Below are 27,655 nucleotides of genomic sequence, written 5' to 3'. Positions count from 1 at the left end.
ATACTTTAAACAGCCTGAGGTTCTAACAGTCTTTCTTAGATCTATATGTTTATTTACCCAGTTAAATATCTAGCTTAAATAGTCATACTTTTACTCTCAATCTCTGGTTTATCTGACATCTGGGAGGAAATGTGTTTTATTTTGTTTCTACCTTGTATGAGTCAATGTTGTGGTACAAACCCTTAACAATTGTTCATCTGATCCAGTTAATTGCTTTACTGGATATACATGGGACAGAGTGAACTATCTTTTCTGAATGTCAAATCAGATTTGTGAAACATTCCTGTTATATTTGTCCCTGGAAAACACTGGACAGAAAATCACATCTATTAAAACTGCATTCATTACCAAATCCAAGGAAATGAAGGTTTTGAATGAATAGCAGCTAATCAAGCAATGTGTCATAAAAAGCAGTAACTAAAGAAAACCAAAGTAAAACATTCACTTGCATTATTGAACATTTTTAGCTTTATTATTATAATAGAATTACAGTCTGACATAAAATAAAGAGCTTTTGCTAAACTCTGTAAAGCAATACATGCTTCTGCCATAAACAACCTCTATTAGATTTAGGTTTTATTGCCACATCACTGCACTGAGGTGCAATAAACATTCAATGTCATCTTTTTAAAATTATCTCAGGAGTAAACAGAAACTGTCCTCTATAAGAGTGTATCATTATTTTCAAGGAAGACTTACTATTATTACATGGTTTAGCAAAGCATTGTAAAAAAGCTACATAGAGAATACCTTGTCTTTGATAAACTGTGCAGTCAAGTTTATACAGTTTAATACTATTGGCATAGACTAACTAAGAGGTGATATAATGCAATCATTGCATAGCAAAAAGCAGACTAGGTAAGTAATATTCACATCTAATGTGCAAAATGCAGACCAAAAGGTAGCTATGAATTGCTAGAAAGATAAAATGCCCTAAATGAACACACTAGTTTAACGCCAAAAATAACAAGATAAACAAGTACACAGAAGTTAAAGAGCCATAGTTTATTTTTTTCTATACATATATCTACACATGATACCAGAGATGAAACATCCCCTTTTAAATAAGATCCAATCAGTAACTTATCAAGTTCAGACAGGACTAAATGTTAGACAATGAAGAATTATTTAAAAAAAAATAAATAAAACATTAAATATTTCCTTTTGTAGATAGAGAATGTCAACTTTTTGATTTATTAAGAGTTTAGAAATTACTGCCTATTAAACTTGACTCTCAGTAGCTGTTTCTCTAGAGACTCATGTAGCACTGTTTCAAAATCCATTCATAGCATAAATTACATTTTTAATTGATTCTTGCAAATATCCACCATTCTTCCAGTCTCTTTGAAAAAACTTTATCTGAAAGTTTATTTCTAAGAGTTAGCAGTAATGATACTGACTAGAAGTTTTTTAAAGGGAGCACAATACCTGCAAAATGGACATCTTGTATTTAAAGCCCTTACATATTGTTCCTACAAATATATTGCTACAGTAAAAATGAAATGTAGTAATTTTACTCAATAAAATCTATTTTTCTGTACATTCTTTTATGTATGACTTCTTTGTATTTAATGCTACATATATTACATCGCTTATTGTAACAGTTATGTTTCAGCAAATATAGCAATAATATACAGATGAACTTCTGTCTTAACAAATATTTCACCATTTTTACCTACCAAATATAATCCCGTTCTTTAGTGTTTATGCATGACCTGAGCAGACCAGTCATTAATCTAATAGTATACATTGGATGACATTGTCAAATTGCAAGCTGCTGTACACTTAACCACTTTACAAATGGAATAAATTCCAAGCACTTTCTGCTTATTTATTTTTGTAAGCTTTCCACTGATTTTTTTTTCCACTTTTTCTGCTGATTTATTTTTTCCTTTAAGTCAGGCTCTAAATATGTTTTGTTGAGCATTTAATAACATATTAAGAGCTAAGAGGTGAATCCTACACAATGTTTTAAGAACACAACTTTAAAAAAGTAAAAAAATGTACAATCTCATGCTGCATATTTACAGATATTATTTAAATACTATATTTTATCTTTCTGCTATTCATAAATCTCGGTCTAAAGCTTCTTTTAATATATCATTTTATAAAAGAGTACATTCAACTTATCTAGAGCTTGCAAAAATTTTGTTTTGTTTTTTTTTTGTTTTAACTCTCTAAAACATAGTGATGAGTAAAAGCTATTGTTAAAGCATCCGGGAATTGTTTGGATTACACAGGTGATAGTAGAAATTTGGGATCTGCACTTGGTTGTGCAACTGGTTTTAAATCTAGTCTAGTGACAATGCTTGGAACAAGCTTGCAGTAAGAGAGCAGATTAAAGCATTTGTTGCCGTTAGATCTTATGTGCTATACAGTGACAAACTGTACCTAGAGTGAGTAGATTTCCTTTCTCATTAAAGACTATTTAATATTATAAGTCAGGTAGTTTGGAACATAGAAGAGAAAAGGGATTAGGAAAATAACATATCATATGGGATTCAGCAAATGGAAAGATTTACATCCTTGAAAAGATTATAAACAGTGGCTGAAAAAATGATACAGTCTAGGATGTGCATCAGGAATGTCATAAAGAATATTTCCCCCATCCCTACTATCTTCTGAATAAAAATATCTTTTTCATGTACATATACACTATCTTTTGGGGATGTTCAGTACTAAGCTTGCTACAAATGGTTCCTTTTTTTTTCCCCCACCCTCCCATTACTCTACAACTCTTTTCCATTTCCAAAATCACTTTTCCAAAGTATATAGTTTATAATGTTCTCTTGCTCACACAGTTTTTTTTTAATATACAGATATATTTTACCTTTTCCTAACTAAAGAAACCTTTCTTTTCTTTAAGACAGAGGCAATGAAGCAAATGGGAATTACTGTATGTGAAAAAGGGAAGCAATTCCCAGAGCAAAAGACAAAACAAAACTATGTGAATAAATGAGGTTATTGATGTGGAGTTTGAACCTTCAGCTGGGGCTCCCTGTTTAAGTAGGTAGCCCAGTAGACTAAATTAAAGATTCCAAAAAGCAGGGGGAAGGCTATTCTCGATAGCCGATCAATTTTACTGACGCTGTTAAAAGTTTTCTTGGGCTCTGCAGGTTTTGTTTCTGGCTTCACTTCTTTGGGCTCAATTGTTGCACTTTTAGCAATGGTTGCCAGCCCAGGGTCCCTTGCAATATTAGGGGTGTAGCTTGTAGCTGCAGCTGTGTATGTGTTGTTTTTCTTGATGAGAGGATCCTTCACTTTCTTTGGCTGAAGAAAAAAAGAAAATATTCTCAATACCTTCTCAACAGATGAAATTATGAAAAAGCACTGTAACATTTTGCAATTAATCAAATTCATAGCAGAAAGTGTAATAAGCTGTAAGAGAGAAGTTAGTTCTGGGTATACCCAGAACTCATGCAAAATATTTAGGTGACAATAAAGACAAAATCATCCATTTGTATTACTTGTATTAGATAAACCAAAGTAGGTGATTGATAGATAAAAATGAGACCTGATAGCCAGACTCACTGGCTAAATCACCTTTAATGATAATCAGCAGTGACAAACCACTCATAGTTCATTATTCCCACGAACAACTGTTTCCCTTCATCGGGATAAAAACTTACAAGATGTCAAATTCTAAATGTAGCCTTTCTAACATCAGGACAAATATTGTGATATGAAGAGTTTTTACATAATTTATACGCAAAATTACACACTAAATTATCATGTAACCATGCACTAAAGGAGTGGTTTGCTCAATAAGATGCAAAGCTGTCAGTATTCTGCTCACTAATGGTTTACACCAGAGTCACATGAATTATGGATTAGAAACTTAATGTTCTTCTTTGAATCTTAAAATTGGATCATAATGGCTGAAATGCCATTCTATATGCAAAGACTAATGTCTGTATGACTTTTTCATCCACCTACCTATATTGCTAAAGCAAGAATATACTGAATATCTTTTTAGGGGAGGAGGATTTGAGCTTATTTAAACTTATTTTATCCCTAGGTCCTTATGTTTTCTAGTATTCTATTTTTGGTATCTAGCTGTAGGACAAAAATTAAATTTTGATGTCTGGGCATACCAGTTAGAATTCAACTGTCCAGTTTCTGGCAGACCAAACCTGTTCTTCAGGCACTGCCCAAGGATAAAGACAGAAGGGAGATGCAGTGGGTCATTAAGAAGGTGTAAGGATTCTTCCACTAATGAGAAAAAAAAAACCTTGACAGCAAAACATATAGAAAAAACCAATTCCAACAGCTTAGCAAAATCTTCAGGCAGTATTTGCCACAAATAGAAAAGGCAAATGTTGTCCATTTTATCCTCCTGGGATGGGAGGGGAAGATATGGTTGAAGAGAAAATATCAGTGGAATTTGATCTCTTATGTCATTTCTCAAGACACCAAATACAATTCTCTGCTTTCAAGAAGCAGCTGGCCCAGGGAGGCAATACTTTTTATGTGGTTACAGTGCTTCTAATGACAAATCAGCTATAGGTTAATGGCTACTTTGACCCCCTAATAATGGAGTTTTGATTAAAAAATTCTTGTTCAAAAGGTGAACATTTCAGGGAGTGGACAGACTCGTGCTGGACACATGGGAACAGGAAATGAAGCTGCAAAAGCCTGAGGGCGAGTGGGGACAGGCTTGTGGAGGAACAGCTTTGGAGCCCCATGCTGGAAGGAAATGTAGGCTCAAATGTTAAAATTATGCTACTTAGTAAGGAAAGGGATTCACCTAATGACTCTGATGTAGATGTTCTTTAATTCATGGCAATAAAGTTCTTAGCTTCAGGCCAAGAAAAAATTTCAAATCTTCAGAACAAACAGGTTAAAAAAATATTCCAACAAAATAAGCCATGTCAGGTTTTGTTTTGTTGTTTGTTTTGTTCTTTTTTGTTGTTTTGGTTTTTGTTTGGGTTGTGGTTTTTTTTTTGTTTGTTTTGGCTGTCCATTGTTCCCCTGTCAGGTAGTGAGGCTGCTAACATGGTTGCTGAGTGTAAAGGCTCTTTGCTGCTCATTCAGATATTCTGGTGAGCAGCAATAAATCCAGCAGACAAAGAGCAGCTTCACTGAAGTCTCAGGGGAAACCCTTTCAATAGATTTAAATGTCACTAGAAATCTGATCCACAGAAAAACCTGACACCAGCCTGGGTCTTAATATTTCATGTCAAATTCAGCTTCATGAACAAGCAATATGACAGCTAATTAGAGCTCTAAATTTGATTAAGCTGTGATGCTCTGATCATTGTGAGCTTGCCTTGCTTGCTTTTCCTCACTGCAGAAAACTCACAGGTACCAGCAAATGACACATAAAGCCCCTTACCTGCTAATGAGCACAAAGCCATAAATCTTCCAATGTTTTAAGCAATGTTTACTGTGGTGGGTATTGTGTAGCAATTTTTTTTTTTTTAGAATGTAATTTTCTTGGTAACAAATGAAAACAGCTCATTACAGTATCTACATTACAAGGGAGGATAAATTAGCAAGGCAATATTTAATATTTAAGGATACAGTTCTATCAATGCAGTTCATTTTTATAACAAATGTCATGAAAACACCAAAGGAATAAAAAAAATTATTTTCAGTGAATGTATCATCAATAACTGAAAACTCAACATTCAGCAGCAGTTGTGTAGCTCATTACTGTAAATTTCTTTTGATACTTCACTCATTTGTTCTACAATACTTTTGTAGTAGTTGCCATTGTATAAAAGCCCTAATTAAATTTGTAGGTTTTTTCACTGACTTACACAATTAATATACATAATAATATATATGCATATAATCCTGAATTAAAAACATATCTTTGCATACCAGTGATTACATCTGCTCTTCCAATACCTGTTCTACTGGATCTCTAGTCTGTGAATGTTCAGGATTACCAGCTGGGGAAATTAACCCAACTGAATGAGCTTGCTCACAGGAGCAGCTGACATGGCAACTCATAGGAAACAGGAAACTTCTCTTTCAGCCCCTAAATATGCTCAGCAATTTCTTGATGCACCTGTGGTTTATGGACCAGGTCTGATCCCAGACCGAAAGGAATCGGTGAGTTTTCTCTAGTTCATTCATGGTGGTACAGATCAGGATTGCACACTCCCAGCACAGCTCTCAGTTCTTCCTTCTAAACAAACACATTTTTCCTATAGCTAAGAAAAGAAGAAAAGAACTCCTGTGGTGATTTATTTGGTCATGATGATAGAACAGCCCTTTGGAGTTTCGTGCTGGGGAGCACTATACCTTGGGAACTGTCAAATACTGCAGCCACAAAATTTTTTTTCCTACATTTACACTGAGGCATCCACACTTTCTCTTGTTCAAACAGAAAAAACTAAATGCCTTCCCTTATAATAATACACATTCATCTTTGTTTCTGCTCAATTCCCGAAGTCAAAATCTCAGTAGAATATCTCATTATTAATAGCCTAAAGTACCACCCAGTATGTCAGAATTAGTATTTAGGTATTAAATGCCTAAGTAATCATGGCATAGAAATGTTGCATGTGGAACAGGAGTAAACTCTTCTGGAGTGTTACATTCTGCTCAGGCCATATTTTCTCCCCTTTCCTTGGGACCCTTGTGACTCTGATCAAGATCAGCCTGGTCTCCTCCTTCCTCCCCCAACAGGGTTGGTGGAGAACCAAAAGGGCCCTCTCTGTCCAGAGCCCAGATAAGGTGGTGTCCCTTCCTGTTTGCACTCTGTGCCCCGCTCTTTCCCCTGGACATCACAGAATAAAGAGCTGGAAAACCACATCGGGGTGAGAGCCTCTTTTGGAAATCTTTGCCCATCTTGTTCCTCTTCTTGAGGTCTCGGATCTCTGGGCTAGCCTGATAATTTAGGGGCTGAGAGGGGAGAAACGTCACTGGAGTGACGTTTGTACATAATAAGAATTTTCAATATGCTAAACCTCATCCCATCGAGTGAGCAGGCGTGGCAGAGCGTGATCTTTCGGGGTGGCCGTGGGGTGGTGTTACCTTTTCTGGGACGACGCTCTTGCCGTCCCACGCGTAGCCTCTCTTGGTGAAGTAGTTGACGGTGGCGAACTCGATGAGCGCCGAGAAGACGAAGGCGTAGCACACGGCGATGAACCAGTCCATGGCCGTGGCGTAGGCCACCTTGGGCAGCGAGTTCCTCGCGCTGATGCTCAGGGTGGTCATGGTCAGCACCGTCGTCACCCCTGCAAAGCAGAGTTTGTGTCTTCAGGCTCTTTTCTGTGCCTCATGTCCCAGCTGCTGTAGGTGGTACAGCGTTTTCTACACCCCTGGTTCTTACAAACTTCCCCACCTGAGTTTGGTTGCTAAATGAGGATGGTATGTTTCCACTTCTGTGGAAGTTGCAGGATTTTCAAAACATTTTTTATGCTTTCATTCTTTGCTGTAGTTAAAATATTATTTTAAAAGTTGGAATGGACATATTATTTGTGAACTACTTTACTCTTCCTGGTATTTGAAGGATTTTGTTGCTGTTCTGTACTGCCCTGCAAATTGTACTAGAGATGTAATGATTTATCATCTTTAGTTCTTTCTTGTAGCAGTTGAGATACTTAGAAAACTAAAAATCTTGTTTCAGCTTATTTGGGATATTATACTTCAAAGCTACTTTCAAAGGCACCAAGCTTTATGTATTATTTCTTTTTTTTTTTAATCAGTGGTTTTACAGATTTCTGTCCTTTATTCACTGACACCCTGAACATAGCAAAGATTTTATATAAGAATGACAGTGTAATTTGCATTTCTGACATCAGAGCTTCTCACTGCTGAACCTTTCCTCTCACCTGGCCCCAGAGAGCAAGCAGGGCTGTGCTGAATTCACTCTACTTGCAGCTGCTTGGAGAAACGAATCTCTGAGTGCACACAAGGCACTGACATCAAATCACACGTCCACAAGTTACCTTGACAACTGCACTGTCATGTCTTGAATGTGTCTGGCGAGTTCATCTTCACTGCACTGAGTGTTAGTGGAAATGAACAGTGCTCTAAGATAGGTCAATTAATGAACAACATATTTACGTGGTAGTGTGAAGAGCTTGAATTATTAGTGCCTAATGAGGAAGCAATTTTGCTTTCTTGAGATGCAACAAAATGTGTTCTTTGACTTATTGCTAGTGACCTTATGTTTCTCTTACACAGTAGTAGAAGAAAGATTTAAGAAATTTTATTTTCTGTGGTACTAAGTGGGCTAAAAGATCAGTGTTGTGTTTCTGTGTGTATATGCATTCATGCAAGGTGTTCTGAAACTTTGTTTCACAGCCATTTTGAAATGAAAATCTTGATACATAATGTGGAGTAAACCCAAGAGTATTTACTAAATAACTGTATTGTAAAAGGAAAACTGAGAAATCTGTGGGTTCTTGAGCCTGTGAAGACAGCATTTGAAAATTGTGCAGGATTATATATTGTCCATTGAGACTAGGAAATTCTTCTCTCCATCTAATGACAGTGAAGTACAACATTTCAAACTGATGAGAAGACATTTCTTTTTAAATGGTATGTGCAAAAAGAGGTAAAATTATTACAATTTCAATGGATTTGACTATAAAAACCCCTAGTAAAGTAGTTCTCAGCAAAGCTGATGTTAAAAATTCAGAATTAATTCTAGTTGCTAATCTAAACAACATTATGTAAATCAAATTTAACAAATTATACTGTAGTCTAAACCACTGTTCTGTAAATGCACATCTGTATATCAACAGAAAGCCACTGCTTGGTTCATGAGGTCTAAGGCTATGCAAGTTGTGATTGATTTCCAGAGAAATTGAGGAACTAAAGCACAGCTGTGAATGGTGCAAGAAAAGATCCATAAAAATAGCTCTTGTTCAACACGAGCTTCAGAGTCTGCATTTCTCAACAGTGACTCTGTCTTTGCCACATTCAGAACAAATGAGTTAATTCTCTTTGGCAAAGCCAAAGGGCCCAAAGCATCCTGTCCTTGCAGTGCCCTGAGGCAGCAAAAGGAGTGTCAGAGCCAGCTTGGCTGGGGATGCTTCCACCTCCTGCCAAAGGTGTTCAGCAGTCCCATCTGGATATCACCAAAGACTAGGTCACATAGCAAAATCTCAGGTTCTACCTTTCCTAAATGAAAAGTCATTTTTTGATTTTTTTTTTCAAATATGTACTTGACTTGGGTTAGTATTTCCAAAGAACATGAAAGAATATAAGAGTTTTAAGATAAGCATTTGCAAGCACAGGTTAAACTCTAGGGACCAGCTGGATATGTATAAACTGTTTATACACATATATATATATATATGTATAAACTGGAGGGTCTTTCAGATTGCCTTCTCACTGCATTCCCTGAGTGCATGTATTCACTGCTGTAAGCACAATAAATTGTTGCTGAGCTAACAGTAGCCTGTAAAAGGGATTAAGGAAAAAAATATTAAAATAAGAATTTCCTACAGGCCTAAAGATGTCAGATGATAGATACCCTCTGATTAAAGCCTTTTTTGATAATCCCATGATTAACATTATTGCCATTGTCATAGATGTTACATTCATAATCTGATTGTTTTGGAATATTCAATTGGTAATGGATGGCTTGAGGTATTTGCAGGTCAGTTCCAAAATCAGTTTAAAAGCTTTGGACCTAGATTTTCACAATGAAATTTGTTAGCTCCTGTGTGCTGCAGCATGTCCAGGCTCACACTGCTCTCCAATACCATGTTACAATAAATACATTTACCATAACATTTCTGAAACCCAATTGCCTCATGGTTGCCAGGAGGTTTATAGGTGTTGCTCACCAAATACAGTTCTTGCTGGAACAGATTCTCTGTTCAGCCAGAAGGACACCTGTGACAGTATCACTGTCATGATGCATGGCAGATAAGTCTGGATGACAAAGTAACCAATCTTCCTTTTCAAATGAAAATGGGTAGTCATAACAACATATTCTCCTAAAACCAAGAAAAAAAGAACATTAAAGCTTTTATAAATATACACATCAGAGGTCTTTGTAGGAAGTATTTGTCATTACATCCACTCCTATTATAAAATAGAAGTCCTCAAATCAAAATGGGTCAGGTCTGAAGAAAACACTTAATAAACCTGGTGGGTTTTTCTATTTTTTCCTTAATAATACAAAACTAGACATTTCTGGGAAATGTTAATTAAATTTACATATTTTCTCTGATGAGTAGTGAATGAAAGTCTGCATTAACTGGTGGCTGTTTAAAACTCTTGTAGAAGATCTTATTCCATTAGAAAATGCTAAGCCACCACAGCATCACCATGTAAACATCATCTAAAGACTGAATCAACACAGCCTCCCAAAAATGTTTCTGTTGGGTCAAGCTTAAGATGTAATTGCTGAGGTGACAGTGTTTGCATTACCTCTGTTGGTGCTTTATGTACTCTGAAGTGTCCCTCTTCTGCTAATTTAGGACCTTAGTAAATCATTATTCTCTCCTGAAATAAATGATTACTACAAGAATAGCACACAGGATTTTCATTAGCTTTTGGAGATTTTGGAGCAACAAAGTTGTATGAGCTGGGTACTTCAAATGCAATGAAAATTAATTGGTTTTTATATATAAATGCATTTTATTTATACTTTCAATAATAAATATAAATATATATAATATTCTAATATATTTACTTCATTCCATAAACCTTTCTTGCCAGCAGAGCAAATATTGCTCATTTTCAGATCATTTCTATAATTTAAAGTGGATTTTGGCAAACAGTATATTCTTCAAAGATTGAAAAACCTATTGTTTTTAATTTTTATATATTTTTTAGTAGACTTATTCTTCTTATTATGCAATGAACATCTTAGGAATGAAACAAGTAGACACATAACTGAGTGGAAACTTCTGTCTAGATCAGAGATGACATGTGAAATTACTGTAGTTCTATTTTAAAATGTAGGCAGATGGAAGGAAAAAACTGCTCTCGTATAGGAAAAGCTTAAACTTGATTGAAAAACTGTGTCTAGACGTTGAATGCTTATGCACAGAGCATGTCAAATGCCCATTGCTGTAATGCAGAGTCCAGAAGAACATTTATTTGAGCAATCTTGCTCAATTTCTAACCCCAAGAAAAGCTTATTTATAAGATATGACAATATTCTTTCTATATAAAAGACAGCAGCAAAGGGGGAAAAGAGAATAAATTTTAAATTTAATGGTAAAGGATATACAAGTTTGGTTTGTTTTTTTTTTTCCAAAATAAGAATGGCTGTAGTATAGTGGGAATTATTACTTGAATTTTGCTCACCTTTCTTTAACTTTCACTGAAACTCCTCCTCCTCTGTACCAGAGATTATGATCTTACAAAAGTTGCCAGTCTTGGCTAGGAGAGCCAATAATTTAATTTTATCTACTTAAAATATGACGTGGGAACCTATTTTAATGCAATCAGATATAGAATGCGCACAACGGTATGTCAGAATTAATTCACTGATTGTGGATGGCAAGCTAAGAATACAGAGTGAACACACCACTGTACTCTGAAGCTTTATTTAGCTGCCTAAATTATCAAAGTATTTTTAACCTCTGGAAAATGAGAACAAGATCCAAAGCATAAAGGCAATTAAAAAGACAGGGATTACTCTGGTCTGTTAAGCACTGCAGCAGGTCTGAGCTGGGAGCCAGATAAAGAGCACTGGGAGGAGTGAATTGGGCAAGGCACACCTGCAATACTGATCTGCACTTCAGTTATAAGGCACAGCCAAGTTCTGAAGTTCCCACAGTACCAATGGACTGCACTTCTTGGGCAGTCACTTATTAAAAGATAGTAGATGTTTGATAAGGTTGATTGAACTGGCTGCAGGACATGAAAGCACTCCAGTTATTCACTGCATCTTCAGTTTTCCACATTTTCTGCATTTCTTTAATTGAATAGCGTCACCACATTTGTGACAGCTGCTGATCACTCATAACTTTCCAGTTCCTCTGTGATTCTGTTTTGGAAGCATTGCAATACAGTCATAAAATTCCCTACAATCTAAAATTTCAAATAGCTCTTGAGTAAAATATTGCCTATATTCAGTGTCAGATTGCTAGGCTTTCACAAGTTGTTGCCTATACATCTTATATTCTCTTATCTCTTATCTTTTCTTATCCAAGGAAGTTAGAAAGAAAGATATTTCTTCTTGGCTAAATTGTAATTCCCAAACTCTTCTACAAATAACTGTGTTGTGCAGGTAAATCTGGTTTCCATTTTATTCATTCATTCCAGTGTTTAAATTAGTTTATATATAATAGACAATATGAAGCATTTAAAAGTCTTTAAAAAAAAATCTGCATATATATTAATTTAATTTTTGAATAACTGTCCATGCTGGAATATTTCCAGAGGTCTGGAAGAGTTTGTACTTGTGTTCAGTGCTTCTGTAGGTGGAGTTTTTAATAAGCCCTTAATTCTACAATATTTTGCAATAAATGAGTCAAATGAGCAGGTGGTATAAACTAACCTGTGCCCATAGAAAAAAAGTAGTTGATAATTCAGTAAAGTTACATTAAAGCTGTGTCTCAGTGTTCTGTAAATGATTTGTAAAAAACCAGATTTAAAAACACCTGAAGTAAATGTGCATCACATCAGATATAAAGTTTGAAATGGGGACTGAATTTCTTCTTCATTTCTTCTTCTAGTACTGTAGGTAAAGAAGTAAGGCTTTCCTTGCCATTAATTTAAAACAAAGTATTTATCATTTACTATTTATGCCATGTAACTCAATCAAAAATCCTCTTAAGAACAACATCATCTCTGCATATTTACAGAGATAAGGAAAAAAATGTGTTTTGAATATAAATCCTGATGATTCTCAGTGTAAAACAATGTTTCCAAGGTGGCAAAGTAATGCTATATAAATAGAAACCTGCACAAGCCCTTTAAGCATTTTTTAAGGTGCTTACAAAAAGGATAATTTAAAAATCTTTCTGAGTCAATATGAATCAGTAGCTGGAGAAAAGGTATTATTAACTACTAATGATCCTCACCTTTAGTATGGAAAAAGCAAAGCATTTTTCTTTCCAAAGCAAATAATGAAGAATTTTCTTTTGAGACATTGAAATTGCAAGCAATAAATATTTTTCTTTCTCAACTCTGTATTCTTATCTATTTCAGCCTGAATTGCTGCAACGCTTATCAGGTAGTAATTAAAGAGGATTATAAATCTGCAAACACAAAAAAGATTCTGAAATGTAATTGTTTTTAGTTTTGGTAACTATTCCATTTAGTTCTTTGTACTGTTTTTCAGCATCTAGACAACAATATCTTCATCTCAGCATATTTTAGGTATTAACCATACTGTATTTAACCTTATAGATAGCAATGGTAATGAGTTTTCCTCAGGTAGAAAAAGGAGGCAGAATTCATATCTTTAAAATAGCAAGGGCAAAACAAACTGCTTATTCGTGAAAATGCATGAAGAAATCTTAAACTTATGTTTCAGTTCTGTTTGAAAATTTCTTGTCTGCCCTCCTTAAGAGTTTATAGCATGCTCCTCACATTGCTATCTAATTACCCTAAACCATGTTTGGCATTTCTGTTTGGTTTAGTTGTGCTCCCTCATGAGTCTTTCCTGATTCTCCTGCTGCCCTTAGAGCAGCAAGCAGGGAGCCAAGGCAGCCCCACAGGCTGGCAAGGTGTCCCTGAGAGCACCATGAGATCCCTGCAGCTCCCCTCAAATCCTATTGACTTTCCAGCAAAAGGCAGCCGGGGTGAATTATTGGCTGCAGAAAAGCCAGTGGCAACGTTTCAATCTGTGGAAGGTCAAGAGTTCTCCCCTTTGTACCTGCTTGCTGCACACCTCTGTGCTCAGCAGTGGGAGCAACTGTGTTGATGCTGTTCTCATGCAAAGTTCCTGTTATTGCCATCCCACTTACTTTTATATCAACTGAACAGAAGCTTCCAAGCAGTAACCTAGAAACTTGTCTGTGAGAGCTTTTCTTGGCTTAATAGAGCATATGAATACATTTTAACAAGCTAAATAAAAAATTCAGACACAAATTCCGGTTCACCTTAAAGTGACTCAATTTCCTTTAAATGTTCATTGACTTTAACAGCAATACATTAGGAAATTTGGTTTATGCAGTTGGGAGTGTACTTCTCTCTAAGTCACAATGCTGGCTGTACCCAGAGCAATACAACCCCTTCCCCTAAAGCAGCGCTGCTTTGGTCCTTTGACCAATCAGTCTGGTCAGTAGAGGTCTTTTTTGTGCCCAGTGTTTAGTCTCTTCCTGCATTTAGATCATCCAAATTATTAGAAAATAAACTTTGGAAAATTTACATCTTGAAACAAGCACTGCAAAGGTGAAAAAGCAAGGGGCTGTAGCCAGCTTCAAGGTTACAGGTATGTCATACTATAAATGTCAGCTGTATCTCTGTATCTCATGAAAGTTTTGGAGTTAAAGCTGGTACCACCATTAAAGGAAGTCATGCTTGGATGTTTCAGATGGTTTTGAATTTGCTGACAGTTTTTTTCATTCTCCAAATACTTCCTTGAGAAACTATGCACTTGCTTTTAGCAACTTCACTGCCTCCAGAAATATGATCTTTGAGGATTCATATTGTTATGCTATTTTTATCAGCCTATATAGTAAGCAAATAATATGAGAAGAACATGAGGAATGCTTCTTTATTACATAAATTACTGTTTTTTCTGGGTAGATTTGACACTGTAGCAAGCTTTTTAATTGTTCACATATCTTTACCACCAGTTGAAGTAGGAAAATAATCCTAGAATGTATTATCTTTTCAGAATCATATTTTCCTAATCTGAAGTACATATATTATAATTTTCCCCTCACTCTTATGTCTTTGTATTTTTTAATCCTACTCTGAATTACGTCTTGACAGTTAAATATCACCCTTCCAAAATATTTGTCACAGACCTGTACTGGACTGCACAATTCCAGAGTCCACAGTTTGTCCAAGCAGATCATACTGGTTCAGTCGAGAGCCATCTTCAGCCACAACCACTGACCTTGCTGGTTCCCGTGTCCACTCATACACAACCTCTGCTCTGGTATAAGCATCTAATTTAAAAGAAATACATTGCATTTAAGCTTTGCACTTTATTGCCTTATGGCTTTGTCAGAACAATATTTTGAGCAGTATTGTGAATATTTAATTCTCTTTAATTATCTGTGGAAACCCACAACTATATTACTGGAATTTATCTATAGGAAGTACAATTGATTTTTACAAAATAGCTAAATATCTGCTGTAGGGCTGGATTAAGGTTGGTCCTCTATGGCATGAATATATTTCTCTCATATATTTCCTTCCTTTATAAAGAAGTGAGAGTGGAATTTCATAAACATGCAAGAACTCCAATGCTTTTTCTGACTCCCAGCTATTGTAAAGAAAGATGAGCCCCAGATTTTTCAATGTTCATAGTGTGATGTTGCCTGGGCCTCTGTAAGTCCCTCTCAGCCTGGCTACAGCTGCCATTTGGTCATGCCCCATCACATTGTCATGCTGTAAAATGGGTCTAGCAGACATTTCTGAGGCTGCCTAGGAGAAAGTGAGTTTAAGTCACAATTAGTCTATTTCTTGGTTTTTGCCTTGGTTATTTCTGAATAATCCTCACACGCAAGACTTGAGTTTGGAACAAGGCAAAAGAAAAATACTGTGGGCTCTCCAAGCCCAACAGTCTGATATGTTACACAGAGAATCCAGTGGCATCTACACATGCCATTGAGGGGCTTTGTGCTGTTATGTTCTTTCCAGAATATTTTTAATCCTAATTCCGTAGTAAAATACTGCTGTCATTTTGTGCTGTTTGGAATCTGGCAGCTCTCACTTGGAGCAGTTGGGTGGGAGTTAATTGACTACACAGAGGCAGCTCATGTAATTCTTTACACCTAAAAAGTACCCAAAGGCATGAATGGGCATGAACGTGTGGCCAGAATCTGCATCAAGCTTGCACCCACCAAAGGCAGCTACAGCTGGATGTGAAATATTAGGGCATTCAAAATGACAGAAGGATTCTACCTACAAGATGAGAATTTCCCTTTTTTTCAGACTGACAAGAAGGAAGGGAAAGGGAGGAATCTGATTCACTTAACCTCGTTAGTGAGTTAGCAATTCTACCTTATCAGTGTAAGAGATAACAGCTCTGTAATTGAAGAGTTGGTTGGGTAGAACGTGCTGGTAAATTAATTGCATGGCATTTGATTCTGCATTATTGAAACTAAAGGGTGCTTTTATCTTTGGGCTTCATATTCCCTAAGCATTGTAACATATCAACACAGCTTGGAATGTTTTTGGAGTCAATGGCAAAAGCCAATCTACATCTTAATAATTCTGACTTTAAAAATAATGGCCAGAGTAAATGCAGAAATTGATTTGCTAATCTAGTCACATAAAGACAGTAATAAAATTAATTTTCAAGCATTTGTTCTGGAGTATGAGAAGATCTTGGAAGAGAGAGGAGTGCTTTTCTGAGCTACTGAGAATGACTGGATTGGTTTAGAGGGAAGGGGGTGCACTGGGCAGTGCTAGAATTGAGCTGCCAGATTTGGTCTCAGTTCTGCTGCCCCCCTCAGCTTCCAATTGATGTTGCATAAGCAGCAGTGCAGCCATCTGCTCCCATCACTGCTGCTTTCCAGAGTGGCCTCAGTTTTAAACTGACAATCAGATGTTTGTGGTAAGAGTTGAGGAGAGCATCTGCCTTTCTGATTTTGTTTTGCCAACATATGGCATTTTGTTGTTCCAGAATTTCTTTAGCATTTGTTACATTGAATTTACACTGGAATAACCTCTAGCTTAAGCTGCTCTTTGGCAAATCACTTTAGCCTTGGAGCTGGGTCAAACATTTATTGGTCCCTACAGTATGGGCAGAGTCCACAGGAGATGTGCAACTCCATTGTGAGGCTTTTAGGAATCCAGCTCCAAGAAATGATGAGTAACAGTGGAGGACTTAAAAAACCTCTTATCCAATTTAATCTAAAACAAATGGAGCTAGGCAAACACTACCTTGGGGAGCTAGGTGTTAGATTGTAGTCTGCACTTTAAGCATGGATTTTGTGACAATTAAATTCATTTCCAGTAAATTTTCCAGTCCGTTAAGATGATTATAATTAATTGCTTTAGTTTGACAAAAATGTCCCAAATGTATTTAAATATGATTCTCACTTAAAAAGTGAAAATTAATTATAAGATCTGTTCTTTTTCATGTGTAACAGTGAGGCTCATTTTCCTAACTTGCTTGGGTCCAGCCATTTGTCCTGTTGGATATATTTCTATTTATATCAAAAATAAAATATTGAGAGAAATATTCTATAACTTGATAATTATGGCATATGATCTGATGAGAAGGAAGGGAGAGATCCAGCTTTAAGGGCTGTTTTCAACAGTGAATTCTTCATGCAGTGTTTGCAGCAGAACCATGCTACAGAAGGAACTCCTCATGAGGATCCCAGATTAGGAGCTTGATTGAATTTAGTGAGAGAATGAAAAATTCCCTTGAAAACTCCTTGATTTTTGTCTGATGATCTTTCCAAGCATTTATAGTTACTTAGTTACTTGTTTTTGGGGACAGCTTTCATAGAACATTAGTGTTCAAACAAAAAAAACCCAAAAAAACAGAACAACAAAAAAACCAAACCAAAAAAACTTGTAAAACATGACAGTTCACAGCTTTACTCTGAGCTTAGAATGTCAGTTATTGTCTTTGAGTGGTGTAAGAAATGGCCTATCAGAAATATCAGCGATTTTTTGGTTCAATTAAGAAAATTAAGTCTACTATGAAAATATTTTTTTAAGGATAGAAAATAGAAAGATCAATTTTGATACAAAAGATGCAGATATACTTGCATGTTTTTCTGCTGTCTTGTTGCTATCTTCTGGTTCTGGACTTTTATGCAAATCCACATTATCTATCCCTTTCATTTAATAATTTCTGCAAATCTTAGTCATTTAACTGAGGCAAAGTCCTCAGTAATCTGCAAAACCGTGCACTGTGTGAACAAATACATTAATCTGGGACACGGTGAGCCAGAAAGAACTCAGCGTAGGAAAAGAATGGGAAATATTGTTCATACTAGGGAAGATCTGTGTCTGGGCTATGGTTCAGTGGTGCACAGATGTTCTGATGGGTTTCTTGTCGTGTCTATAAAATTCAGTATAGTAAATCAAATTTGTTGGGAAACTGTTCCTGGTTTAAATTGTCATTAGCAGTTTTTTTGCAGGATTAGCCATTTCCCTGCCTCGCACCATGGCTGCAGGGACACTTTAGTGAGAACATCAAAAGAAATTCCATCCTGCAGCCACTCCTGATCTCGCTGAGCTCTTGGGTGCACAGATCTCCTATTAATCAAAAACCCACTGCAGTATCTGTCCTGTTATAAACTGGAGTAAATCTTCCCCCCACTTCACTGTCTTTCACGAGATATTGGGAAAGATTTATTGTAAGTGCTCTCTAAGAAAACTGAACATTCAAGGAGCAAACTATTCTTGTCAGTTATACTCCAAGGTTGCATGAGCTTTTTGTTCTCTAAGCCTTATCTAGGAGATTAGCAGCTCTTTAAAGACAAAACAGCAGCTCTGCCTCATGGCAAACATAAAACTATTTAGCCCAAAGTAAATTATCACCCTGTCGGGTACCCTGTGAAGAATGAATTGGGTTTTCTGTTTGTTGACTTCAAAAATTGATCAAGCCACTAAGTAAACATTATCAGTGAAACGACCCATTTCTGTTAGGAAAAAAGTAGCCATTGAGAAAACAATTTGTACACTATTACATCTTCCATATATTTTAACTTTCTTGTTTGTGTTAAACAAACTAGAGTAAATTAGAGTGTCACTTTTTTTTCCCCCTCTGTTTTATTTGCAAAAATACTAAGTTTAGTTAAGTGTCAGGACGGTTGCCATTCACATGGAAGTTCTGGGGAAAATTCTCAACTTATCAAAAGCTTTCTCAGTGATTGCACTAATTTCAATTATACTGATTTCAATTATATTTCAATGACTTTGTTCTGTATGTTCTCTCATCTAGGGATGCTGCAAGTGTAGGACTCTATTTGGAGATTTCTGAGATTTTTCACTTCCAAAAATGTTCCATAAGTGTATATGAGTATCTTCTAATCCTAGGAAAAATGTTGATGTAAACATACCAAGACTACAGTAGCAAAACTGTTTTCACCTAAACCAATTCAGTTATCCATAGCGTGTATTGCTTTTCTTTAAGACTAATTTCGGGTTTTAACAAAACAATTATACAATTAACAACATTTTCTATGTGACAAAGTACTTTTCTAGATATTTAGAGCACTGTAATTTTCATCTTCGATGAATGTCCAGACATCACATTTTAAGATATTTATGAGACATAAGTGAGGTCCATTATATTTTATATATATATACAAAGAATAAAGATACAACTTTGACAAAAATGTGAAAAATACAGAAGATTAAAACCTTGAGGTTTTCTCAGTTGCAAAATATTCTTTTAAAGTGGCCTAAAAATGGGAGAAACCTCCATTTAAAATAAACTTACAGCTTCCAAATTTCAAGGGGCAAGCATGTGCATCCATAGGAAAGTCTTCTAAATGCATTGGACATTCTGCTCTCACAGTCAATCTATAATGGATTAATGAGCAAAAGGACACATTTATTCTAGTTTCATAGAAATAGCAAATAGAGTTCTGTTAAGACAAATAGCATAAGTACAGCACAGTTTCTGTTATATGATTAATTAGTGGTTAAAATGGGACCTGAATTGTCTGGCTGAGGGTGCAACTGCTCTGCCCCTCTGCTCTTCCTCACAGTCCATCAGAGTCTAAGGCTTCCCATTTGGTGTGAGGATTAAAATCTATTAGCAACTGCAATTGCTTCCATCATTAAACTGGCTCACTCTGGATGCTCAGACATTTGCTGAAATCATTTCATTGCTATCAGCTTGAGTGCAAACATGTTTCTCAATAGAGGAGCCTAAACGAGCTAGAAACAGTCACATACCACACATCTGCAGACAATGAACAGTAATACTCAAAGAGTAGGCTAAAAATTGCATTAAGGCACTTGCAAAGGTGAGGAAATAGGAATGGTTATGATCAAGAGAAGACACATGTGAACAATGTGCTGCCAAGATAGTGTTCCTGTGGATGAAATCCCTAACAGCTGAGCATTTAGACAGACAAGAAAAATCGACCTGGACTTGTATAGCTACCAGCCAAGAGGATTCTACTTCAGTCTAGCCAGTCTTGAAAGATGTTGCACAATAAATTGAACATTCCAAATGCCTGGAGAATTTGTTTTCTCCAAATGCTTGTACCAATTTAAAGAATATCTTCAAATTTTTTTAAAGAAAACTCAGTGTTCACCTATGTACTAAGTTATCCATCTTGGCTTGAAGTTGACAGAGTCCCTTTATACCTTGTCTTGATTCCATGGGAGACATAAAGGGGGATGTACAGCTCTATAGAAGCAACATACCTTTTTTTTTCATTTTTTTATTTTGTAGGTTTTTAATCCAGAATGTTTGCATGACTCTTTATCATCATTATTTCAAAAGGATTTATTTATTTAACTCCTCTAACAACTGGACAGCTAAAGTTCAGTTATCCGTGAAGAGAATAATGTATTTCCAATGAATGCTGTCAGCACAAAAATAATTTTTTCTCATAACTTTAATCAATGGAAAAAGAAATGTCTATTTTTATGCTGTCATGCTTTATAATCCCAAGCACAAGAAATATTAAGAATGGTCAATGAATTCTGTGTGCATCTATTTGTTCTTAGAATCTGCTTTCTGTATGATCCAAAGAATAAAGACCCTTGCACACAATTCAGGAGTACAGATTATACCAAACTTTCAGGCTTTATTATACTTGCTGATGGAATCCTTGAAAGCAATGCCAAATTAAGATTCTCTGCAAACTGATGGATTAATAATACTGTAAGAACCTTTTTAAAATCAAGCATCAAGACGCATCCAGGGACTGTAGAGGTAGCACAGCAGGAGAGGAGAAATAAGCACTGCAAACAATTTTGTTTGCCCATCATCCCACGGCCCATTGTGAAAATAATAATTAAGCAGGAATCCAATTGTGCTCAAAAAAGAACCAGTTTCCTATCTGGAAAATATGCTTTCACAAGTTAAATTGTAAAACTAAATGAAGGATGTAATATTTTAGGGCTTACCTCATTGTGTATAGCAATGTCCCATCCTCTGTGATTCGTAATAGTTTATTTGGCATTGTCATGTTATGAGCCACTGACTTCTTTCCATTGTGGAAAAAGGTATCAGGTGTCCAAATTTTGCTGGCCATTAAATTATTTAACCGGAGAACAGTCATAGGTCCTTTGAATTTTAATCTCTCATCTTTCCAGCTTTGGCGGAAAAATACATCTATAGTGTATTCCTACATCAATTCAGAAAAAAAGGGAAACACTTATGATGTCATATGTTGCAATATGAGAACTTGAAAAGTATGTTCTTACCATTCCCCAGAAGCAAGATGACTATTAATGAAATTAGTCATTATCAGAATGTTTATTTTCTGTATTACTTACAATGTACCTGAAGCTGCTTAGTAAACAGCTACAATATCATTACTGTGTTCAGCACAATAAACATCAGGAAGTATTTAAAATAATAAGTTGCCCATAAGTAAAGATATAATACAATGGAAACAAAATAATTCACCTTTTTCCTACTTGAACTGTAATTTAAAGCTGCAGATAGGTGGCCAGTCTGTGTGGCACAGGAAATGTGTGTCAGGGTAAATTATACCTTGTGAGGCAGGGTCTTACCACATCCTTCTGTTCTAAATGTCTCGTTAGCATAAACTTGTGATCAACCTGCAGAAAGTTCACAGTCCACTACAATTCTGTGGTCTGATTGGTGATTTGTGGAATGGTTCATTGGGTGAAATGGTTGGGCTACAAAGAGCATGAGATGAGGCACCTTTGGGCCAGGAGTGACAATCTGATTTTGGGCCAGGGGGGAGAGAACCAGTGCCTGATTCAGTGGGCATGGGGACAACCAAAATAACCAACACTCACTATAAAATGAAAGCAATATTTGTGATAAAGCAACAGGAAGCAAGAGGGAGAGGGTGAAAGTAAGAATGTTGGAATATCACACATAAAATATAGATGGGGTGAAAATGTGAAAAACTGTGAATTCAGCATAGTACAGCGTTTTCCCTTTCCCAGGGAAAAATTCCATCTTCACCTGGAAGTTCAGTATGGGATTATCCTGCCCCTTCCATCTTTGGTATTTTGATAACTATCCAAAGCAGTTATCCAAACGTGGTTCTGCGTTACTCTGAATGAGACTCTTTTGGCTGAGAAATTGAACTTTTGCTGAGATCTCCTTCAAATGGAGATACCAAATCCTGGAGCAGAGAGAGTCCTGTGTGTGAAGGCACACAGAGCTATAAGGAATAGAGTTGTCCTGACCAACTTGATAGTAAAGAGAAACATTCTGGAAGGAGCATGCAAAATGCCTCCACAGCAAATTCCTTTAGATTTGTGTTTTTTCATTTTAACAACCAGCAACACTCCATACAACATAAGCACTTCTGAGCTGTTTATTCTTTGTGCAACTGTTAGCAGGAAAGAATGTGATTCTTACTGATGTGTGTTTTTCCTGCTTTTAGGGTATGAAATGCCTGAAAAAAATTTTGACATAGAAATGTAGTTCCATGGGTTGTTCTAATTTTGGGTTTTTTTGGTGGATTTGTAAATTTAATTTTATTTTATCTATATCCCAGACCTGTGAATCATTTGGGTGCATACTTGGTTGTATTTCCATTTTTTTAATCACTTGCTCAGTGAACTCCTGAAGAGTTATAACCAATTATTTGCTTCAGAATTTTGATCGGTCACGGCCTTAGGTTGAATTGTGACCAAATCCTGTCCCAGCTGTGCAGCAGAGTAGGTGAGAAGGAGGTGTAGGAGACAGTGTCCATCATTAAAATTTTGGATTTTCTCCATGTTTTATTAGGACTGAGGAAAATTTCCTCCTACACCCATGGGAAAGGTAAAAGACATGCCCAGAAGGTGACATCCTTTCAGTGTGCATGTAAGCCATTCCCTTTTTCTCTTTCAGCTGCAAAGGGGGTGAGTGGGAGGTGGTGCAGGTTGAGAAAAGAGAGTCTGGTTTTTCACTTCATACAAACACAAGGTTCATTTGTTGGAAAAGGACAAGGACTCGGAAATATTTGATAGGAGTTCTGACAGCATAAGATAAAATTCAATTAAAAAGTAGCTGTCAGGTCACGCCTGGCACAGGCTGAATCTTTCCCTATCCCAGGTCATCGCACCATATAGAGTGAATTAATTTTGGCTGAGATATCTCAGCTCTTCAGCTTTCACTACCCACTTAAGCATGTACATTAATTCTCCTCAAATGAATCCTGACAGACAGCTGATCTTTAGGGCTGAGCCATCAGATATTTTGATTAGGGCTTTTTTCTACAGCAGAGGGGCATACAGAACCAGGGAGCAGAAGGATTTTCTCTAGCCTCTGTACATTAGCAGTGGCCCATGTGCAGATATATGAGTGAGGTGGAATTTGGAATAAATTCTCCACAGCAGAGACTCTTCATTCCACAGTGTGTAGGTTAAAAAAAGAAGATTCCTATCTACACTTTGAATAAATTATATAGTATTGAATATTTATAGCACTTTGACTTAAATGTTCTCTAATTTACTCTTCTCCCTGGAGATTGTTTATTCACAGGGTAGACCACTCTGTGGTCTACATAAGGTTCTGTACAGGAAGATAGTAAGACAGAAAAGATCATTCCAGAAAAGCTTGCTGTACTGAAAAACTAGGAATGAAGGTTTGCTAGAAAAAAAAAAAAAAAAACTGTCTTTATGAAAAAGTTAATTTTTAATTCCTTCTTTTTCCAAATAATATGCATCAAATTTTTTCACAAAAATGACTGTTTATATGAGAATAGCCAAATATCTCTTGTTCAGTTCCATCCACCATGTAAGCATGCCTAAAAGCCTGCAAAGTTCTTCCAAAAAAAGATTATTTTATTTTAAAAAATTATTTTCTCCCTTTTAACTTTATTTACAAGCATAAGAACAAGGCAAGATAATGCCTTTACAGAATAACATGTTGTGTCTATGCTGCTCTTAGAAGAGAGTGGTAGGAGAGCACCCTGACTTATCCATGGCAGAGCCTCCCTGGATCCTGCTCACAGATGCTGAGGTGTGCTGGCAGCTCAGGGTGGCTGTGTTTTCCTAACACCCAGTGGGAGCTGGAGGAGCCCCTGGCCAGCCCAGGCACAGACACAGCTCATTCTCCCCTTGCCTGCCAAAAGCCTCCCTGTGGCAAGCACATTTCTCTCCCTCTCAGGATTTTCATAGAGGTGCACAGACAGAAATGAAAGGGAAAACAATTTCTATTTCTGCTCCTTGTTTTTCCTATGTGGAATGTGTTTGGAGAATTGTTTACCTGGGGCAATTGCTTGATTGGATTCTGGTGAGGATTGTTTGAGCCTGATGGCCAATCCAACCCACCTGGGGCTGGACTCTCAAGAGAGGGTCATGAGTTGAGTTAGAGTCAGAGAAAGTAGTATGTAGTTTTAGTATCCTCCTTTTATATAGTATATTGATGTATTTTAGCATAGTTATAATAAAGAAATAATTCAGCCTTCTGAATTGAGTCAGACATCACCATTTCTTCCCATTGGGCTCGCCTGCATTTACAATACCTCCCACAGCCCCAGCCCAGGCTGCATGTGGGGATCAGGGGAGCCCCAGCTGAGGGTGGCTGCTGCAAACCTGTCTGTGTACAGAGCATACTGCACTGAGTGTGCAGAGAAATCCATATAAACTCTGTTCTGGTAAACATGCACAGAGCACACTGCACTGAGTGTGCAGAGAAATTCATATAAACACTGCGTTCTGGCAAACTCTTCAATTTTTCTTTCTGTCTCTGGTTTCACACCTAGTTCCTCAAGCAAAGGTTTAGCATGAGTGGGTTGCACACACATTACTTTTTATGGGAGGTGAGTAGGAGTTTTACACTAAATACTTTTCTGTGAATTCTTTAGTTTTCAAAATATATGAACACCTGCCTCTGTGTTTCTTGGTCACACATTTTATTAAGAGGATGATGAATTCTTTATCCCGTTTAACTGACTGAAAAACAGGAGTCAACATGGTATGGATATCCTAGCATTTATAAATTTAACTCTACTTTTGTAAGTACTGTTTTCCAAGCAATCAAAAAATCGTGTCTTTTCATAAACTTCACTTAGAAAAATAAACTTTCTTGTAAAAGTTACTTTTTTCTGGCTTTCCATTCCTTAACATTGTTTTGATTAGTCAGAAACTTGTAATAACCTGGTGTTTAAGGCTTAACTACATGAAAAGTTCAAATTATGCAGCTGACAATTTTGTAATCAGAAGTGGAACTTGTTCCCTTTCCTCTATTTATTTTTTTCTTTTTTTTTTCTTGAATCTTTCTTTTGCTAAGTGTATTTAGCTAAACATAGCCAGCTACAAGTTTGAACTGCTTTCATTTCTTCATTTAGATCAACAAGGATGTTTCTAGCATTCATCCTAATACAGCATCCAGCAGATACTGGTGGCTGCAGACCAGGTTTTACCCTTCTCAATAGCCACCTACTTGTGCAAAACTCATTTATATGGAAAATTTTAAGTACCTTATCCAAATTTCTACACAACTCTTGGTATCTCTTAAGGCCAGGGCTCACAACATCTTCATTCAGTTTTCTGAACATCTCCATTCCCTGCAGTTATCTGGAAATTTGATTTTAATATTCATTCCATAAAGCAGTGACAGTAATTCTCTCATTAATCTTCTCCTTTTAGCAGCCAAGATCTAGGAAAGTCACTTTCCATTGATCAGTAGCTTTTAATATAAAAATACAGGTTAGACTGTACAGATGTCACACCATAGGCATAAGTGTTAATTGCATTTTAAGATGATGATCTTTCTTGGCAAATTGGATCAGTGATGTGCCAGCAAGGACCTAAGCAATCACTCTCAGAAGAATATGGATCCAAAACCTAATGAATTTCATAATATATTATGTAGCAAATATAAAGTCTGTTAAAACATGTTATTAAAGTCACCGAGGCTTCTCATTTCCGGGCACTTAAACGCAGCCACAGAGCAGGAACGGGAGCACATAAAAGCTGATGGCATTTTCAAATCGAGGGCTTAAAGAAAGCCCAGCCCTAAAAGGGGTAAATAAGTTATTGCATAGATGTTTCATCCTCAAAATTAAAAAGACAAGAGAAAATGAGTGCTGTAGAAATACAGGCCATCACTTACCATATCATGGTCTGAAACAGGCCCAAAACTGGTGACGAAGATGTCAGTCTTCACTTCAGTTACACGCTCTGATGAAGCAGGAAATTAGGACAGTGAGTGTCTATAAACAGCCTTCATTAGCTCTAACCACTACCAATTCTCACAATAAATAGAGAAATTATTGGCTTTGATTAGCCATTCTGAAATGGGTCTGCAATACAATCCTGAGAATTTACTGTAGAAGTAATTTCACAGTCAATATTGTCAGCAATGGGGATTTTTAAAAAAGTTTTTCCACAGAACTTTTTGAGGTGCTGCAGTGGAAATCTGTGAAATCTGCAGTTCTGCTGTTGTGGAAATCTTTTCATTCTTTGACTGATAAATCTTGTCTGACACTGTAACCAGTGCTGAATATTGTACACAGTACTCTAATATTTCATTGGATACTCAGTTTCTGGGCAAGCTAAAATAAGGTCTCTAATAATTAACCCTGGGCTTACAAGTTATGTATTTTGTATTGAGACCAAGAACACAGAAACAAGAAAGAGAATATATTATGGTGTATACAAACATGAATATAATGGTAGGAGTTAGAAATGGCTGTATTACCCTTTACTTCAATAAACAAAAAGGAGTTAAAACATTTCCAAATAAACATCAGCTAAGCTTCCCTTCCAGAATCATCTGTGTAAATGTTTTCAGAAAGTGAGCTCTTCAGTCCTATAAGCCTAAATGATAGATTAGTACAAATAATACTTCTGAAATCTGTAACGTGTACATAACACTGATTACATGCACATGCTGTATCATAAAGCTGGACCCCTCCCTGATTTCCAGGATGTCCATTTGCTCCATGGCACAGTGACATTGGGTATTTCAGAAGAAACTAGTGATATTAGTGGTCACAAATGCTGAGATGCCTTAACTGGTGTTGATCTTAAGAAAGAGGTCAAATATCTGACTTCTCTAGATGGACTGGCAGAAGAAATTTGGAGAAACTCCCTTCCTCTCCTCTCCCTCTGCAGAGGCACACAGGGATCCCACAACTTCTGAGCATACTGGTATTTGCTAGGGCACACATAGCCAAATATTCACCCAGGATGCCATATATCACAATCACCCAGTTGAATTAAATATAGCTGCAGGGAGTAACAGCACCTGGAGGCAGGAATCCAGGCAGTGCTGAGTGCAGCTAAGCCCATCAGCTTCCCAAAGCTAAGGTGATGTAAGTCTGAACACATTTACTGCTGTGCTCCACAAGCCAGCACAGGGGTTTTGTAGAAGTTTCAAACATGGAACAATTGATAACATTTCTGAAATAACTTCCAAAAATAAATAAATTAAGCAATCTGGAATATTAAAAGTAATCATAAAGAAAACACTATAGTATATGTATAGTAAGCAGACATGTAGCAGACAAAAATTTTCCTAACACTAAGAAATGTA

General features: G+C 36.5%; 1 protein-coding gene across 3 annotated transcripts in view; it reads right to left on the bottom strand.

Annotated features, from left to right (window-relative positions):
- Nucleotides 1-445: 445 nt before the first annotated feature.
- The window catches only part of GABRA1 (gamma-aminobutyric acid type A receptor subunit alpha1), a 41,746-nt gene continuing 14,536 nt past the window's right edge, over nucleotides 446-27,655 (bottom strand). For all 3 annotated transcript variants that reach the window (XM_021549505.3, XM_021549507.2, XM_021549506.3), the window contains exons 4-10: nucleotides 26,231-26,298; nucleotides 21,106-21,326; nucleotides 19,460-19,542; nucleotides 14,850-14,993; nucleotides 9,756-9,908; nucleotides 6,988-7,190; nucleotides 446-3,270 (exon numbers count right to left, since the gene is read on the bottom strand). In XM_021549505.3, coding sequence (XP_021405180.1) covers nucleotides 2,962-3,270; nucleotides 6,988-7,190; nucleotides 9,756-9,908; nucleotides 14,850-14,993; nucleotides 19,460-19,542; nucleotides 21,106-21,326; nucleotides 26,231-26,298 — 1,181 coding nt within the window. In that variant the 3' untranslated portion in view covers nucleotides 446-2,961. The remainder of the gene's footprint in view (nucleotides 3,271-6,987; nucleotides 7,191-9,755; nucleotides 9,909-14,849; nucleotides 14,994-19,459; nucleotides 19,543-21,105; nucleotides 21,327-26,230; nucleotides 26,299-27,655) is intronic.

The sequence above is a fragment of the Lonchura striata genome, chromosome 15, assembly GCF_046129695.1.
Source record: "Lonchura striata isolate bLonStr1 chromosome 15, bLonStr1.mat, whole genome shotgun sequence".
Classification (NCBI taxonomy): Eukaryota; Metazoa; Chordata; class Aves; order Passeriformes; family Estrildidae; genus Lonchura; species Lonchura striata.
The sequence above is the reverse complement of the archived record's forward strand: the minus strand, read 5'-3'. Positions and strand labels throughout refer to the sequence as shown.